The sequence below is a fragment of the Anguilla anguilla genome, chromosome 8, assembly GCF_013347855.1.
Source record: "Anguilla anguilla isolate fAngAng1 chromosome 8, fAngAng1.pri, whole genome shotgun sequence".
Lineage (NCBI taxonomy): Eukaryota > Metazoa > Chordata > Actinopteri > Anguilliformes > Anguillidae > Anguilla > Anguilla anguilla.
The window spans coordinates 37,764,641-37,782,857 of record NC_049208.1 but is presented as its reverse complement, the minus strand read 5'-3'; the positions used below and the strand labels follow the sequence as shown (position 1 = coordinate 37,782,857).

The following is an 18,217-nucleotide window of genomic DNA, read 5'->3' as shown; positions in this document are numbered from 1 at the left end:
TAACTGTACTTACACAAACAGCTGTATTCACTGTTTTATATTTTCTTATTTTGCATTTTTCTTATCTGGAATTATTTTTGTATAGTGAATTATGGGCTTGCATGTCTCAGCCTGTACCCACACTGTCTCGTGAAGATGCAGGAGCTGCTGTTTAAATCTGGGAGGTTCCGTAGACTTTTTGTGCAACATCGCGTACAGCAGGATTACCACAGTCTTTGGGGACTTACCATCTTTGTGAGTAACTCACTGGGTGTTTCGGCAGTAATCGGTTCATTCTTCACATACTGCAGACTTTTCTTGGAGAGGAAAGTTCTTTAGTTACTGTATTGCCATTTCGTCTGGCTTGATTATGGTTCAATTTCAGTTTACAGTTTCAATTTTTTCACATTCTCTGAAAGTAAGCATCACAAGTATTAAAGTGAGCATCACATGATTTGTGTTTTCCACAGGTTCTATCAGGTCCGCGCTGGATTGAAGGTCTCCCCTCGTGTGCCACACAGATTGATTGTGACAACAGCAGGAAATACAGGTAGGAATGATTTAAAGGACGCACACTACCTTCAGGCCCTGATGTGAATTGTCCAGAGAAAAGTAGGGGTACGATCAATAATGCAGGGCTGACTGAGTCTTTTGTGAGCACTGACAGAGTTTTAGCTGTGATTTACAAAGCATTGGTGACATACAAAATGTTCATTTTGTATGCCGTAAAATTATTTTTCAAAATTCTGTGTGGCTGAACCATAATTTTGTGTTGGTAAAAGAAAGTTTTTTTACTTTTCCTGAGAATTCCATTTTTTGTAGAGTGACAATCCATGCTTTACACTATGTTCCCCTGGCTCTTCTGGTGAGCTAAAATGAGCTTTTTAAAATGTCAGGCTGTGCCCATGTAATCAATCATGTTCTCATTCCCATGTTCCCTGGCCTCAAGAGCCAGATCACAGCCACGTTATTTGCAGCTGTCCTGTAGCATCTCCTCCCTCAATTGATTTCTTAAACTTACAATTACGTTTGACATTTAACTTAATTGTTAGGCAAAGTTAGGGACAAATGTTAATTTAATAGTACATGTATGTGTACATAATCATCTAATTGTATGCTTAAATGGTAATGGCATACTGTGCAAGACTAAACCCAAATTTATATATAGTAATGTATTGTTGCCACACCTTAGACCACTGAAAAACAGATCTGCTCTACTTTGTGTGGACTTATGCATTGTTTGCAATTTGGGGACCAAGGGCTGTACAGATTCAGAAGGTTTATGGGGATGGTAGTTTTTGGGACCCAACATAAAAAAGGCAGGGTTTTACAGCATGTCGAAAGCAGTAATCGTTTCTGGACTTTTCTTCTTTGTGCCGTGGGAACTCAGTCAGATTGACTCACATTGGGAGTGTTTTCTGAGCTGTAACAGGTGCGCTGGGATTTTCATCTGAAACATTAAGCTGTTAAGTCAGGGTTTTACACAATTTTACACAATTTGTGGAATTTGGACTGCATTTTGTCACGCCACATGCCCATTGTATTTCCTATATTATATATGTCCCTTCACTGTAATGACATCTGTTGAGGATGTGTTAAACAGGGCTACTATTACAGATTTAACTAGAGGGTTCCTGTGCCCTAAAATGATAAAGTGTGTTTAAACGCTGTTGTACATGGAATGGTGAGACAGGGTTTGGCACAACGTATTTTACTCTCTCTATATGTGGCTGGTGTAATATACGAATTGTCATAAATTCAGTTAGACAATGGTGGGCCCAAGGGTGTGGTAGTGGCTGAATTTGTCATTGCAGTTTCAGTACACCCATTTCAGTAAGGACAACCCACGTATTTAAATATTTAGATGAATATATGAATACAGTTTGCCACTGAATGGATCTGCTTCAGCTATTAGTGCACACACCAGAACTTGCTTTGCACATTCCATGCACGCTGCTCATTATGGCAACCTAACCAAGTAATTCCATTGACATCAAAATTCCACTTTGACTTTTCACATCCATAATGCAGGTCCTAATAAAATGGCTATCATTGAGGTTATGGACATTAATGTGAACCACTGCTGTGTACAAAAGATTCCACGAAATACTCCAGGCAGCTCCGCCTTGCTTGTCTGAATAGGAGCTTTTATGTATACTGTGATGCAAAGCAAATTTTAAAACTCCATATAATGCTTGGTCAAGGGCCTTTTTGCTTTTCATCTAGACGCAGCATCCATTTACAAAAAGTCATTGGAGGATTTGCACTGGGGAAGTACCAGACTGAGGTCAGATATGCAATTACAGTATTAGAAGATATTTTTGGTGCATAGCCATGTTAGCTGTGTTACATAAAATGACTATTTTAGAACATACAGTAGAAAAAGTGCAGCTCAGGGAAACAGATCTTTAGCTATTTTGATCATGTTTTGGCTCAGTGTTGTAGTGTTTTTTTTTTTTAGCTTGTAAGTGGATTCTTTGACCGCAAATCCATCTGTCATATTCAGGCAATTGTGTTGTCAGAATAAAATGGTGTGTCTTTGGTGAGGCTGTCACAGGAGGGAAAAAAAAACACTCAACTCTCAAACGAATTTGAAAGAGTGATCACACATTAGAAAAACTTTCATGCAAAAAATAAGACAAAATAAATAGTCACAGATCACGTTTCAGATTGCATACACCTTGGTAGCATATTTATTATGCTTTCTCTTAGGAATAGCAAGTAGCCAAGGGCATAATTATATTTTGAATATTGGGGGGTTGAAATGCATAGACCCTGGCAACTGAAACCATATAGGGGTGCCCAGGGGCATACACAGAATTCTTTTTAAAGAACAGCAGTGATGTGATCATTTCTGGTAAATTCAAAGGAAAAATACTTCAGACTACTGATCAGTGTATCCCACTCACAACATGAAATTCTCCTCTTTATTTTATGAAATCATTTTTCTCATCGTTAAGCTATATTATTTGGTTATTTTGTTATATTGGGGGTTTATAACCCCCCCCCCCCCCCCGTCCCGTCCCCCATAAACTATACCCTTACAAGTAGGTAGTTCATTGTTGTGGTATGTGTACGGTAGAGTAGCAAAATAAAAACACAAACAGTTGATGCCTTGCTTTTCTCATTGTCTGACTGACAGTCATGTGACCACTTATGCAATGGTGGCCTAGCAGCATTTTCCTTTATGTGGCCAATAAAACATTGCGATCAATGCTAAAATATTTAAAGCGTACTGTATCAGCAGGGCAATATCTGATCCATTAAGGGTATACTGTATGTCTCATGCAGAGAGTAATGTTTTTGTGATGCCTAATAAAAGATAAAAGGCTGATAAAATTAATACATGGGGTGAAGGAGTGTTCCGCATTCTTTGCCGAGTGCAGTTGGTTCGTTGTTGAGTCAGCACATAACGCTGAAATGTGACTTTTTACTTAGGGCCATTGGCTGAACCTGCCCATCACTGACGCATCAATAAATTATTATATTGGCACTGACACCTAAAGTGCAGTCTGGAGTTTATTGATCACAGGCATTTAGACAAAGTTGATTCTAATTGAATCCAACATTTAAAAGAGTGCGCGGTCCTGGGTGTCCTTGCTCGTCAGCCAAGAACTGGGCGTCTTCTGAGAAAAACAGACAAACAAAACTGCGACACAACATTGGCTGAACATCAGTGGCTCAGTTAGAGACGCCCATAAACGGCTTTTGGAATTCTGCAGAGATGTGATTTAATGGCATAACAATTAGAATTGAGCTAACAATATCAATAAATAATTATGCTGTATGCTTGATGTGAGCAGGAAATTAAGAGATGCTATTCAGTGCAGCTTCTTTGGTGGTAAAACATCATTATTATGAGCAGCAGCCAGACATAGAGATAAACATTGCTTATAATTACAGATAACATCTTCAACTGCTGTTGCAGCTTGGTACCTTTGGGTTGTGTAACAGGAGTACTGTATATTTCTGTATAAAGATGTGACAATTCACATCAAGACAATGTATGAAATATTTGAACTGGATTTTGCAAACTGTTTTAGTTATTCGTGAAAATGGATGTCTTGCACTGGAGCAATTTGCTTTATGTCAGAATTCTTTGGACTGACGGTTACTAAAAATAACATGACACTGAACATGAACATGATTCTATTGCACGTTATGTATTCAAATTTAGCAATCCTTGACTTGCAAGCACAGGTCTCAGAAGAAATCTGCAGTGCCTCTGTGGAGTGACACTCTTTCCATCCAAATGGCTGTGCGTGGTTCTGCATGCTGAGACGCTCTAGCTCATACAGGCCGGTTCAGAATTGAGCCATCTGAACCTGTTTGCTGGTGCTGTTGTGTGAGACACAGGTGTCTGCACAGATCTGACCCTGACAGTCTCACTGTCAGCATACCTGTCCGCCCCCATTCCTGCATTGCGGCTTTGGCATTCGTGCTTATATGGGCATCAGAATGGGGGGTACACCACTGCTTTCCAGTTCACTGGTAAATACGCTTCTGGAAAAGGAGGTTATTCTCAGTTACATATGCCCCTCAGTGCTTTTGAAGGCAAGGCACCTTTATTTGTGGAACAAGTCAAATTCATGGACTATCATCACCTGAGGCTGAAAGATTTTGTTTGCTGTTGTCAGAATCTTTCTTTTAACTGATTTGAAAAATGGTAGGCCAGACTAGTTCATACTGTATCTGTGTAATCACTCTAAGTATCTGGATATTTAGAATGCATGCACTTCAGACAAATAAGACTTCTCACCAAATTTCATCAAACTTTTAAGCACCCCCAACAAATGGTCTGATAGAGAAATTAATTTCAGTTAATTTCATTAGTATTTATGTTCTTTTCATTAATGCATTCATGTTCCGGGCTATGGAGATTTGGGTCTATTTGTAAGCAGATTACCCTCTGTGGAGCAGAGGAATTGTATTTAAAGGCTTTGAAGCAAGTGTCCAAGCTGCTAACATCATCAGAACAATGAATAGTCCCCTCCCACACATGCCCCTTCATTCCACCTGACCTCATTACTGCACTGCATAAATAGACTGTTGCTCCTGATTGCTTGTATCTCACCCCTGTAATACAGTCTGTGGTACGTAATATATAGCATTGTGCGAACAAAGTATTTGTAAATTGTTTGCAATTTTAAGTGATTAAAAAACAATTATTTGCTAATTAATTAGCAGTTAAGCACATTTTCTAGCACCAAACCTCCCTTGCCCCTGCCCCACCTTCTTTCTGGATTGAAATTTAAATGTAAATTAATTCATATATGCAAAATGTAGCTCAATATGCTGTAGGGCTCCTCTTCTTGGTCATGTCCTCACATTCATTTCCATTCCAGGCAAGTGGTACTGTGTTACAGTATGTGCCTGACTGTGTCCTCGGAAGGATAAATTCTTTCTTTTTTCCTTCTAATGTGTAATCATTGATCAGAAACCTCAATTCCCAGAGCACAACACTGTGGTTTTACAGCTGAGAATGAAATATGAATTTTCAGAGCGTGCTTCATTTGACTTCAAGTTTCTGTCTCAGAGAAAAATTGATCTGGAGTAAAAATGAAGATGAATACAGTCTATTGTCAGTTTTAGGGAACATCCTATTTACTCGGAAATACAAAAAGTATTGTTTTATTTTAGTCTGGGTTTAGGCTTAAAAAGAAACCATATATTTCTAGTATTCATTATATATTTTCATGCTTAAAAAAACAAGCATACCATAAATGAACCATGCACACACACACGCACACACGCACGCATGCATGCACGCACGCACACTATGTGGGACAGTATTAGATAGTAAAGATCATTTATTTCTTGAAGTAACATATGTGTGGAACAGATGTTCTCTGTGGATGTGCACACAGATTAGCATAGGGCACCACGGTGGTGCCGTTGGTAGCACTGCCACCTCACATCGAATCCAGGTGCTCTGGTTTCCTCCCACAGTCCAAAGACATGCAGGTTAGGCTAACTCGAGAGTCTAAATTGCCTGTAGGTATGAGTGTGTGAATGAATGGTGGTTTGGCAACCTGTCCAGCGTGTATTCCTGCCTCTCACCCAATGCATGCTGGGATAAGCTCCAGCCCCCCTGCGACCTTCACCAGGAATAAGCGAGTTAGATAATGGATGTATGGACCATTTATTTATTTATTTATTTATTTATTTCTAAGAAGCTCTTCTAGATGAGTTCCAATTAAAGAAATTGAAGGCAGTTGTAAAACATATTCTCCACAGGTTGCAATGAAAAATAAGTACCAGTCAGCTCCAGCAGCACAGTAAATAAGATGCCAGCTGAAAATCTCTGTTAAAATATGCAAGTGACAGTGATTATTTACACCTTCATATAGTGCATAATGATTATGTGCTATAAAACATATCATGTACATGAAGTCTGACAATGATTTTTATAAACAGCATTACCTTGTATCTTAGTGTTTGCGTGGTGCCTGACAGTCTATAAGAGCAACATTAACTCCACCATGGTGACTAAATTATGTCTGATCAGGTGAGTCTTTATTTGCCATTGGGAGGTGGTGCCATTTCAATGGTATCTCATTCCCCCACCAGGTATCACATTGAAAAGACAGTTATGGCGTCCCGTTCAAATTTTTTCACGTAATCCTCCAGTCCAAAAAGGGTTACCAGGCTCAGTATACTTCAATCAGTGGGCCCAGAGGAAGTGTCAGCAGACACTGTGTGAACTGGCGGATTGTATCTTTGTGCGTGACGGCACAAAGGTTCTGAGCATCAGAGGGGTTATTTTTTTTCAAAGCTATCTCGAAGCGCACCTGTTGCCAGCCATCCCACTTGTGACACACGGCACATAAAAGCCACACAAATCAGGCCCAGAGCATAATTTGCAAACGAGGGAAACCGTCACATTTTCCCATTAAAGTGATTTGTGCAACATTTATAAGAAGAGTTGGAGATATGCTTTCTTAATTTCTGATTTGTACTTTGCCCTATCCTCTCTGCTGAAATAAAAAAGTAAAGAAATAAAAAATTTTTGGTCACAAAATAAGGTGATGCTGAAAACGTTTCTTCTCTTTTTTTTTCCTTTAGGCGAATCCAGCTTTAGTTCTCCTGGTGTCCACGATGGCAGCCTTTTCAGCAGGATATTTCAGATCCTGTACCGGAACGAGGAGATAGCGATGAACGACTCGATGAACTTCAAGGTTCACTTGCTGCTCGATGGAGAGAGAGTAAGTCGGGCCACTGAAGCGAGGCCCTCTCGTGCTTTCTGAAAACAGGTTGAATGTCAAGAAGGTTGCATCTGAAAGCGTTCATGGAGGGGAGACCTGCACAAATCACAAGTCTGTGCCTTCGAGGTCCACGCTTTCTTTCCTCTCAAGGAGCGAACACTTCTTCAGTTTCAGAAAGAATTTCTAGGTCCGCCAATACCACTGATGGGGTCTGTGTACGAGTTCTGAGATGGGCAGGACCCAGAATGCACTCTGAATGTTTTCGCTTGCCACTGATAGATTTATCAGCTGTGAGAGCAATGGCACCGCTGCGAAGATGAGCCAGGGCGCCAGTTTATCTGCATAAAATCTCTCTCCTTCACAAGGTCACTTTTTACTTCTCCACGTGAAAGTTGTTTATAACCTCTAAAGCTTCCACTTCTAATATGTGGCCAGATCATAGAGCGCAAATAAGAATCCATACTGAATATTTATGAAAAACTGTAGCAATGCTCAAGGCTCGAAGATTGTCTGCGTTTGCCTGTGTTTTGCACATTTTGCACTTATCATTGTTATTGTTTATAATACAAAACTGCCTTGTTAACCCTAATAGAACATTGCATGCAAAGCAAATATTTGTTCAATTAATTTTCAACATGATGTGTGGCTGAAGTGAAATACATACGTCTTAAGCACTGAGGGTGATAGTTTTATTGCCTGCCTCTTAATTTCAGAAATGTCACTGTTATTACTGTATTTATATGAGGTTGGGAGGAATTTCAGCTTTGAGGCATATCAGGTATCAGTATCACCCCTCATGGTGAAAGCTCTTCATTAACTTTGGAAGGATTAGCTTCTTTAATGGGAGATAAAGTTCCAAAATACCCCCGGGTTTCATGGGCGAGCAATGTCCGTTTCAACAGAATGTGTCCGTCTCTGTTGACACCATGTGCTTTTGAAGTGCAGCACCTCATAATGAAAACCTGCTTTTGTCAACCCCCTTCTGTTGTTCATTTTAAATTAAAATAGATACAAGAAAATGTAGATTTGGTGAATTTCTCACCCTATTTCAAATGCAAATACCCTTGAATCTTGTGATAAACAGAATAACATTCAGCATGCTTCACTGGGCGCGGGATTATATTTAATGAATTAGTATTGTATAAGTGTTTATTTTTTAATTTTATTGAAAACCACATTCAAATGTAGTTCTTTTTTTGTGTTTTCCATGATATTGTTTGTTTTGTTATTTTTTCAGTTTGTGTCCTCAGTGTCTCCTCTGACACTTATTTTTCAAACACTTCATTTTCTCAGGTCGAAGAAGCCCTGAGTGAAGTGGATTTTCAGCTAAAGCTGGACCTGCACTTCACCGACAGCGAACAGCAGTATGTGACTGTCTACATCCACACCACTTCACTTGTGCATTAATGGTTTAAGTGCTCCACCTCACTATGGTAGCGAACGCGAGGAGAGATTTCTCCTGAGAATCGGTCGGCCTGGACTTTTCCAGTGGTTATGGCCTGTGACAAAGTCAAAGTAGTGCAAACGGAATCATGGACACGCGACAGAGGGAGCGGGGAGGCCGCACTTCTGTGGTGAAACCTCCATGGTGGCGTGCCTGTCTTTAAGCATTCAGTTATCTAATGAAACCAGAAGGGAATGTGTTTCATGGGCTAAGCCAGAGGCCTACCCCCTATGGACAGACCCATAGAATTATTGCATGGAGGAGGACCAAATAATTAGCTTGTGTGCATATTACAAAGCGCACATTGCATATTAGTATAGCTTGAGCTGTCTCATGCTGTAATAATCACTTACAGTGGGCAGGGTCCATTTTTCACATTAAAAAAAGAATACAATCTGAAATGCGTGGCTGAGAAATAATAATACCATTTGAACTCCTCAAAGTTAGAGCTGTATTACAATTAGCACATTTAAATGTGACCCATTTATTTGGAGTCTGTAGGAGAATATGGCCTCCTGGATTTCTGTAACTTACTGTGTAGTGTGAAGGATATGGTGGAGAATTTATTTTTTTTAATTTTATGGTAATTATTTTAAACTGGTATAGGTCCCATAAAATATCCCATTTGCCTGTTTTATCTCAATCTAACATTTTTATTTATGTGATGTGAGCTTGAAGAAGTGGCAGTATTAATTGTGTCTAAATAATAAGTCACTAATCAAACAAGCCAAAGATTAATTTCATATTTTCACATCAATGCATATGTACAGATAAAATAGCATTTGTTTTGTAATGTTTTGGCATTTTTTAAAATCAATACTGAATATTTTGTTGCTAAGAAAGAAGCATTAAAGGACAAATGCTTGCATGTGCATGGGTGTTGACTGTTTGTATGTGTGTATCCGTGTTTGTGTGCAAAAGCTATAATTTGCATTAGCACTGACATTGTAGATAGAAAAGCATTGTACATATTGTAAATCCACCGTTGTGTCATCCAGAGACACGTGTGCCCTTTTTCCATTACCTACCTGTTGAACTGTGGTCTCAATTGAAGGGTTCAAACGAGCATGCTCTTTAAAGTGACTCATCTCCCTCTGTGGTGTGACCCCCAGGCTGAGCGAGATCACCACGGTCCCGCTGATAAGCAGTCGAACGCTGGGCCTCCACTTCCACCCCCGGCGGGGGCTGCACCACCACGTCCCCGTCATGTTTGACTACTTCCACCTCTCTGTCATCTCTGTCTCCATCCATGCCTCACTGGTCGCCTTACATCAGCCATTGATCAGGTAGTGTACCGGTAATGACTGTTATAATGTAATAATGATTGACTTGTCATGTGCGCATCAATGTGTTCTGTTCTTTCCTCATAATTACCTGTATCTAATATGTAACATGGTTCATCCCAGTCCTATAAATACCACACACATTGATGTAATTCATCTTAAGTAATATCACCAAGAGATTCAGGCTTAATTGGAGCCAGTTTATAAAATATTCAAACAAAATAAGGGTGGACTTAAGAAAACTAGAAATTTATCGGCAATTGTACATCAGATAAATTGAAAATAAATGCATGAATGGGTTCCAAAATAAACAATAAACATGATGTAGCATTCCATTGAACTGAAATAGATTTCTCTCAAATTGTTTACCCTCAGATTACACTTTGATCCTGCTGTATTGATTGCATTGAGGGGAAAAGGTTCTCTGCTTGTTACAGCTTCACTCGTTCAGGGAAGGGTTCCTGGCTGGGAAAAGGTTCCCCAGAGAATGGAACCGATCCATCTGCCATGTCGATAGAAAACCTGATGTTCGGAGGTGGATACTGCAAGCCTGTTATCACAGAGGTAAGTCATTAACTGCAGCTGAGTTGACCACCTTTGGGTGGGAAAGCATGCAAATAGGAACCACATAAGCGATACAGGAAGTGGAACTGCAGTATCAACTGCTGCCAATTACTCCTGCAACTTTTCTGACACAATCAGTAAAAAAAAAAAACGATGTCTGAATGTTACTGTGTCTCTGTTAGCGCATAATAGCTCCACCCATTTTTGGGTACATGAAACTTCTTTGTTATCACTTGATTCCTTAATTAATTCTGTTTTTTTCATACTGCTGTTTTACAGTTGAGTCCTTTTAGGATTGAGTCCTTAAAATAAGAAAATACAAGCTCAAACTTAGAGATATGAGAGCCAGACATTTTTACATTACATTACATTGCAGGCATTTAGCAGACGCTCTTATCCAGAGCGACGTACACAACTTTTACATAGCATTTTTACATTGTATCCATTTATACAGCTGGATATATACTGAAGCAATTTCAGTTAAGTACCTTGCTCAAGGGTACAACGGCAGTGTCCTACCCAGGAATCGAACCTACAAACTTTCGGTTACAAGCCCAGTTCCTTACCCACTGTGCTACACTCCGTCCATTTGAGAAAGAAATGTTGAAAAAGGCATATCCATGCTACTAGTTACCATGTATCTCAGAAACACTTCAATGTTTCTGCGTTTGAGAGCCTGCATTCAGGGCTCTATATTCCGGCTGGCGAATGGCATGTTGTCAGCCGTCGCAGTGGCAAAGTGGTATTTTTATCATGGATTTTGATGCGCCTGAGCCAATAGGTCATTTCATGACTCAAAGGAGACTGGGAGGAGAGGTGCTGCTGGGGGTGTGTCAGTCAAGCTAGAGCAGCGCACTGCAATTTTGGTGCAGCTCATTGCAATTTTGGTAGCACTCTAGTCTGCAATTTGCACCCTCATTGTCTGCTCAGACCACATCTATGGCGCAGGTCACAGCCCACTGTATGCCATATTCCTAATTTCGGGGCTTTCTCAGGCACTGTGTGCATGATCACACCCTATTCAAAAGCCAATCAATGGTTTTTGTGGATCATATGGTGTCCAATTTGACTTTGATAAAAATCCCACAAGTAGGAAAAATGCATGCTTTGCATTTATTGTTCATTCCTTCTTTTTTCATTTTTTCTTTATTTATAATTTATATTTCTGTATTCGTTTTTGTTTTCAATTGTTTATAGCTGTTCTTATACTGCACTGTGGTACCTGGGGTGCTCTTTTTCATGACTTTTTTTCACACCCGTCTGTAATGGGAAGAATGACAATAAATGCTGCTTGAACAAACTTTTCATTTTAATTAAGTGAATTTAAAATGATAGCTACAGTACTGGCGCAAATTATGAATTGACTACATTCATAAACAGAACAATATTGTGCAGCAATTTCTCTTTTTGGCATAATAAATATGGTATGTAATAAATGTAATATCAACATAAAATGAAAATGAAGAAAAATTAGCATTTGTGTTAAACAAGTAATAATCATTACACCTTCCATTGTGTATAAGTTGGAAATTTTATATTTAGCTTGAATGTATTTTTTGTCAAGTATTTTTCTGCATACAATGACAATATTCCTATCAAGATAGAAGACTTTTTGGCTTGTATACTTTTTTCATGAGTGATGATCACAATGTCATTACCACTCATGCTGTAAAATACGTTTTACAGACAAAAATGGCTCAGAGAAAAGTTTTAAAGGAACTGAACTGCAGAGTGTTTTCATAATTTGAGCCAGTATTGTATATGCAACCTACATTCATTAACTGCATTCCTTATCTCCTTCCAAGCTAATTTAACATCATCTGGTAGCGTTTAATATCAAAAAATTTGATAAACATCAAGCCATATTATTGTTTTGTCTTAACCCAAAAATGAAGTTCATATGTGGGTCATGTTGTCCATGGAGACAAAATAATAATATGCGAGTGGCAACTTCCCTCCCTGAAGGCTTACACCTTTTTTCCCATCGCTCAGTTGAATTAATTATGGAATCGCACATTATCTTTTTTTTATTTTTATTTGAGCAACAGTCCATTGCGAGTCATTTTACTGCTGTGAATGAGATCACAGCATTATTATGATCTTCTCTGGTTTTATTGTGTTCAATAAAACTTCATGATACTGTTGTCATAGCATAGAAGGTTTAAGCTATTTAGCTACATGTTTAATGGGAAATTAAAACTGGCCACACATCTTAACTGTTTTATTAAAATTTTGATGGAAGAAAATTCTAACACATCCGAATGAATTTCTCTTATGAAATTCTTTCAAACTCAATTTTTGAAAAACTGACAGCCTAACTTCCAGCGCCTCCCACAAAAGAAAGAAGTCTTGGTAGAAACGTAGATTTAGTATTTCCTAATCCCTGTCTTCTCGTAGACTATGGAAATTGGCAGTATACCCTGCACAAATCGCAGAACTCCTACAGGAAATGAAAAAGGTCATTTGATTGGCTATGAATGAATCCAGCTGCAGCACATTCGCTGATAACATTTTCCCCCGTGCCATGCACTTTGAGCTGTGCACTCTTCAGCTCTGGTCATTAAAATAACAACATTCAACAGCCACGCCCAGGGTGCCCACTCTCTGCGCCATTAATTAGCACATGCACAGTGCGACATTGATTTCAGAAAATGAGTCTAACTCAAACCCCTCAGACTTAAATTAAAAACCCTGTTGGGATTCTGGAATGACCTTTTCCTGTATATTTCCCATGGGTCTGGTTTCCATTTCTGAAGCACAGAGGTCCTGTTTTCTCAGTGTACAGGCTTTCACCATCGAGGTTTACCTTTGTTCGGTCCGGAACCTTTCTGAATGGGGAATGCGTGCAATTGTGCGTTTCTCAGTGGAACAAAAGGACAAGATGTTGACTTCTAATCATAACCCCTTTCTCTCAACTTTCCTGACCACCTGTGCCCACTACACAAGATGCTGGTGTTCCTTCGGAGCAGAATAATTAACGACAGTATTGCATTCTGGTGATCGACAGAATCTTAATCTACTGTGTCTAGTATGTGCATTAGCGCTGTGTTCACTATTCAGTTTGCGGCCTGCAGTTTCTCACTGTGCAATTGTCCAGTAGGGAGCCTTTTATGAGTGCCGTCGGACAAATGTAAATCTTGGAGTCGATTGATCTAATTTATGACCTCGATCCATTACCCCGGAGGACTCAGGAGATTTAGACCTGGGAGGAATAGAACAAGGAGTGTGAGGCGCTGTATGTCACTGGAAACAAGGAGTGTCATCAGTCAGGTCCTGGAACTGCAGCGTAGCATCTAAGACGATAAATTACGCTGCCCCCTACTGTTACTAATTCAGTGGTCCTGTCCTGCGATTCACTGCTTACAAAACCAAAACTGACTGACAATTTTAGGAAACACCAAATTAATTTCCCAAATTACAGAACAATTCCGTGCCTTGCAGGAAGTTGTCATGGTTCAAACCTTCTTGCTCCTTTTAATGGGCGCCGAGCCATTTGGAATGCAGAGGTTCAGTGTGGTTACATTTTAGTTAAACCTGAAGCAATACTGTGTGGCAGAAAAGGGACTCAGGGAGAATGTGGGAATATTTTGGGATATGTTTAATTAATTTGTGTTAAGCACTGTACAAACAAATAGTTTCATGTCGCGATTGCTGTCACTTATTTAAAAAACAGTGGAATTTGCTCTTTCTACATTTATTGTACACAGTTAAGTACACAGTTCGGGACTGAATTCACTCATAAAAGTGGAATATACCACACAATGCTGAAATAAAATGTATTATCAAAATCAGAAAATATATTGCAATTCTTCATAATGTATGAGCAAATGTATTTACATTTTGCTATTCATTTTTAAATACAAGCATGTGATATCAAAATATTTGATACATTTAAAAATATTTTGCTGTATATTCCAATATTACAGGAATATGTTCGTATACCTGCTGTTTGAGTATTATTTTTTCGGTCACGCTACTCTTTTTCCTTGTGGAGGTTAGGATGTTGCCACCTGTAAATCGTTATAGGAGCTGCTGCACAGAGCTTCTGCCTCTCCTTCTGTAGACCCCTCCTCCACCGCCACCACCACCACCACCCTTCCAGTGCTCTAACACCCACCCCCTGTGGGGTCCTTTAATAAGTAACCCGTTAAGAAGCGCAAGGGGGTCTTCTTTTGATCACAGTAATGAGTTCTGGTTTACCGCCACGTGCCTGCAGGTGGAATTTGTACAGCGAAGCCCCGCTGCTTCCGCCATTATTTATTTAAGACCTCTATCCCGACCAGGAGCGGTTTCAGCACTTTTTCACTTTATAGCAAATCGTTTGACAGGCTTGTTTTTTCTTTCTTTCTTTCTTTCTTTCTTTCTTTCTTTGCTCAATCTTTCTTCTTTTTTAATAAGGAAATCACTTTAATTGCTTTTTTACCAGAGCATTAATTCCAACAGTATCAGCTGAATTCCAGCACAACTCTGTGTGCACAGATAATAATGAAAAGGCAGGCAATTTTTAAAAATAGAATTAAGTTGGGATGAAAAGAGCTCGCTGTGAAATTTACACGTTGAGTTGCCATTTGAACTAACTGCTTCATGTTTTAGAACCTTTTAGGGTCACTTGAGAGCGAGGAAACAAACTAGACACGAACGAATGTTAAGCAGGTTAATTTTTCTCTGGCTTGCAGTGGGCTGTGTACGGTCCAAAGCAGAAGGATCTTGCTCAACCAGCAGAGTTATGGTGTTCACCTCAAACAGATTCATGCTGGAACATGGTACTTTTCTCGAGTATGTGGAATGAGCGACTCTGTCTCTATTATCAGCATCAGGATCACTCTTTTAACATGCCATTATACCATTTTTCTGGATTCCATGCTGCTTCACAGCTGCTTTCCAGCAGAATTATCCCTGAACCCTGTCGGTTTAGGGGCAGGAGGAACATGTGAGCTCCAGGACATGCTGCCATATCCCATGGTGCATTGCAGTGCCCTGCAAGGGGATTAATCTACCAGTCGCCTAATATTCCCAAAGAACTGCACGCAATCCAGCAATTGCATGCAATCCAACTAGTGCACGCAATCCAGTTATTGTATGTAATCCTTATACAGCAAAAGGACAGCTAATGTGCTGCAGATATTCATGTCTTTTCTAGGTAAATTCAGGTTAATTAGGAAACAGTTGTTCTTCATGTTGCCTTTAACAGTTCTAAAGAGTGCCCATAACACGTATCCTTGTCATACATAAACAATATGACTACCTAATAACATAACATCCACATTAGGCTATGAAATATATCATTATAATGCAATACTTAGGATGTAATGGAACAATAATGTAATATTTCTTTTCTAGACAAAATCAAAAGGGACAAGTCCTCTCAGAATCAGTTTTCCATGTGCTGGTTAACAATATGTTAGGTTATTACTATGATTATGGTGTATTACTGTGTGTAGCACTTATTGAGGTCTTCTGACTGCTAGATAAGACCCAATTAAAATATTGCAATCCTATTACAATACAGAGCTGACTGTAGTAAGCACCATGTTTGAAGTCAACTATAATTCAGAATTTGTTTTATAAATTGTTTAATGCTATACATTTAACACAGAATTAAACCAATGCATCATACATTTGGAGGAAAACAATTGTAGTCATTGAGGCATTAATATTGAAGGAACCTCTCTTTTTGGATAATAACAGGTTTAGGGAAAAAATGTGCATTTCTTAACCTCCACTCACATTAACAGCACCGTGGCCTTCTATAAACTGAGGAAAAAAGAATGAAAGTTAACGTACAGATGTTCCTTCCTGGATCGGGCTTACAGAAAAGCAACAATTACAGAGCACACGTACACTTGATGATAGGGAGAGATTTTACAACCTTAGAGAAAATTACAGTACATACAAAAATGCAAACATTACATGAGAATGTCAGTCCGCAGGGACGTTCAAAAGCTGAAAGAAAAAACTTTACAGGTATGAACAAACATATTTTCTTATGCACACTTAGTAACTGGTGTCCCATCTGTCAATTGGGACCCACTAATACCATCCTGTTCGGAGTTTACAAATTAAAAAAAAAAAAACGCTTTCCACCCCTTGATTAATCTGTGTGCTGACTTTATTGCCATGTATCTTTAAGTCAGGTCTCCATCTGATACAGTACACAACACAAAAACAACTGGGTTTTCAGCTGTCTCACTGTATTTGTGTTATATGCGTCTTTCTGAGTGTAGTGTGTCCAGGTCAATCACAGTAGCAGGATGATATGTGCTTAGAGAGCCATCTGCTGGACAGACAATTGAGATGAACCCCTTGTCTGTTGCATTTTATTTATTAATTTCTATATTTACTTTCAATACACTGTAAATAAACTTCTGTCAAATGAACATCTGAAAAAAGAATCTAAGAGGAAAGCCCCATAAAATTAATTGCAACTCAAAAGGAAAAAATCACAAGGATGGTTATATTTTACTGCTTAAGTCAAGCTGTGCTTATTGGGTAATTCCATCCTGTCCACCATGTGATCCTAATTTACTCACTGAATTTTCAGCAGTTCTCTCTCGTATTCTGACGCTCCCTGAAGTGACTTCCTCAGACACGTGACTTCAATGAAAAAGTCACTCAGAGGTAGCTGCAGGCAGTACTGCAGAAATGGTTTGAAATGGAAATTCTATTCAGATTGTGTTTTACAAGTGTGTGAAAAGAGAGAGAAATATTCTGTTGAGTTGTCATATTTCTTCCTCTACAGGAATTTGAAAAGTAGGGCATATTTCACACGAACACACACACACACACACATTTGGGCATGAACTTGCATGCACACACACAAGCACCCGCACACCCGTGTGCATACACACTCACACACAGTATTAGCTAGGTTTGGTAAAATAGGACATGTTAGGGCCTTGAAAACTGTGCACTCTGTGACTTCATTTCCCCAGGGTAGCTTCTATGTCCCGTCTGAAAACTGCCTGCAGAGGGCGCACATGTGGCACCGGAGACTCTGTCGCCTCCTGCTGGCAGCACACAGAGGCCTACGCACATACTACGTAATGCTGATGAAGGAGATCCCAGAGCTTACACAGGTGGAGATAGGTAAGGGTCTCACCCACACACACACACACACACACACACACACACATATATATATATGTATATATATATATATATTTTTTTTTTTTTTTCAGTTCATTCAAGCTGTCTGAGTAATAATAATAATAATAATAAATATCTCTAATTTTTACTTTTATGTTCAAATATTTGGTGAAAACCTGCAAACAAAATATATATATATGTACCCTCAAAGATGCCTGTTTTCTTCAAAATAAGATGTTGATGAAGCTTTGTTTAAACTGGGTGACAGCTAGTTAATTTGACTGTAAAACACTGCATTAAAAGGGTTTTATTGACAGCGTAGCAGAAATCTGCTTAGACAGAATGTGGTCTAGCCACGATGTGCTGGATATACTGTGTGGTGCCAACTGGCTTTTGGCTGGACCCCAGTATGTGGTGGTGGAAAATTGGGATTTTGCTAACATGCGGGTGGAACTGATCTAATGTGAGAAGGATCAGCTACACAATATCATTAGATGTCTAAGTCTGTTCTCCATTTTTATTAAAATGAAAGGAAGCTGTGAAGATATTCCATAAAATTATATTTATATGCTGGGAAATTCACGGTTAACTGTCTGTAACCCAAAGGCTTACCATCTCAGACAGTTTCTGGGGAGATACTTCCCCTGAACATTCCT

The 18,217-nt window shown here is 39.2% G+C and overlaps 1 protein-coding gene across 1 annotated transcript in view; it reads left to right on the top strand.

The window, feature by feature from the left end:
* Positions 1-18,217, top strand: part of fam135b (family with sequence similarity 135 member B) — a 60,156-nt gene that overhangs the window by 26,513 nt on the left and 15,426 nt on the right. The window contains exons 3-8 of the mRNA XM_035427912.1: positions 450-529; positions 7,045-7,184; positions 8,478-8,548; positions 9,741-9,914; positions 10,349-10,475; positions 17,408-17,561. Of these exons, the coding sequence (XP_035283803.1) occupies positions 450-529; positions 7,045-7,184; positions 8,478-8,548; positions 9,741-9,914; positions 10,349-10,475; positions 17,408-17,561 (746 nt within the window). The remainder of the gene's footprint in view (positions 1-449; positions 530-7,044; positions 7,185-8,477; positions 8,549-9,740; positions 9,915-10,348; positions 10,476-17,407; positions 17,562-18,217) is intronic.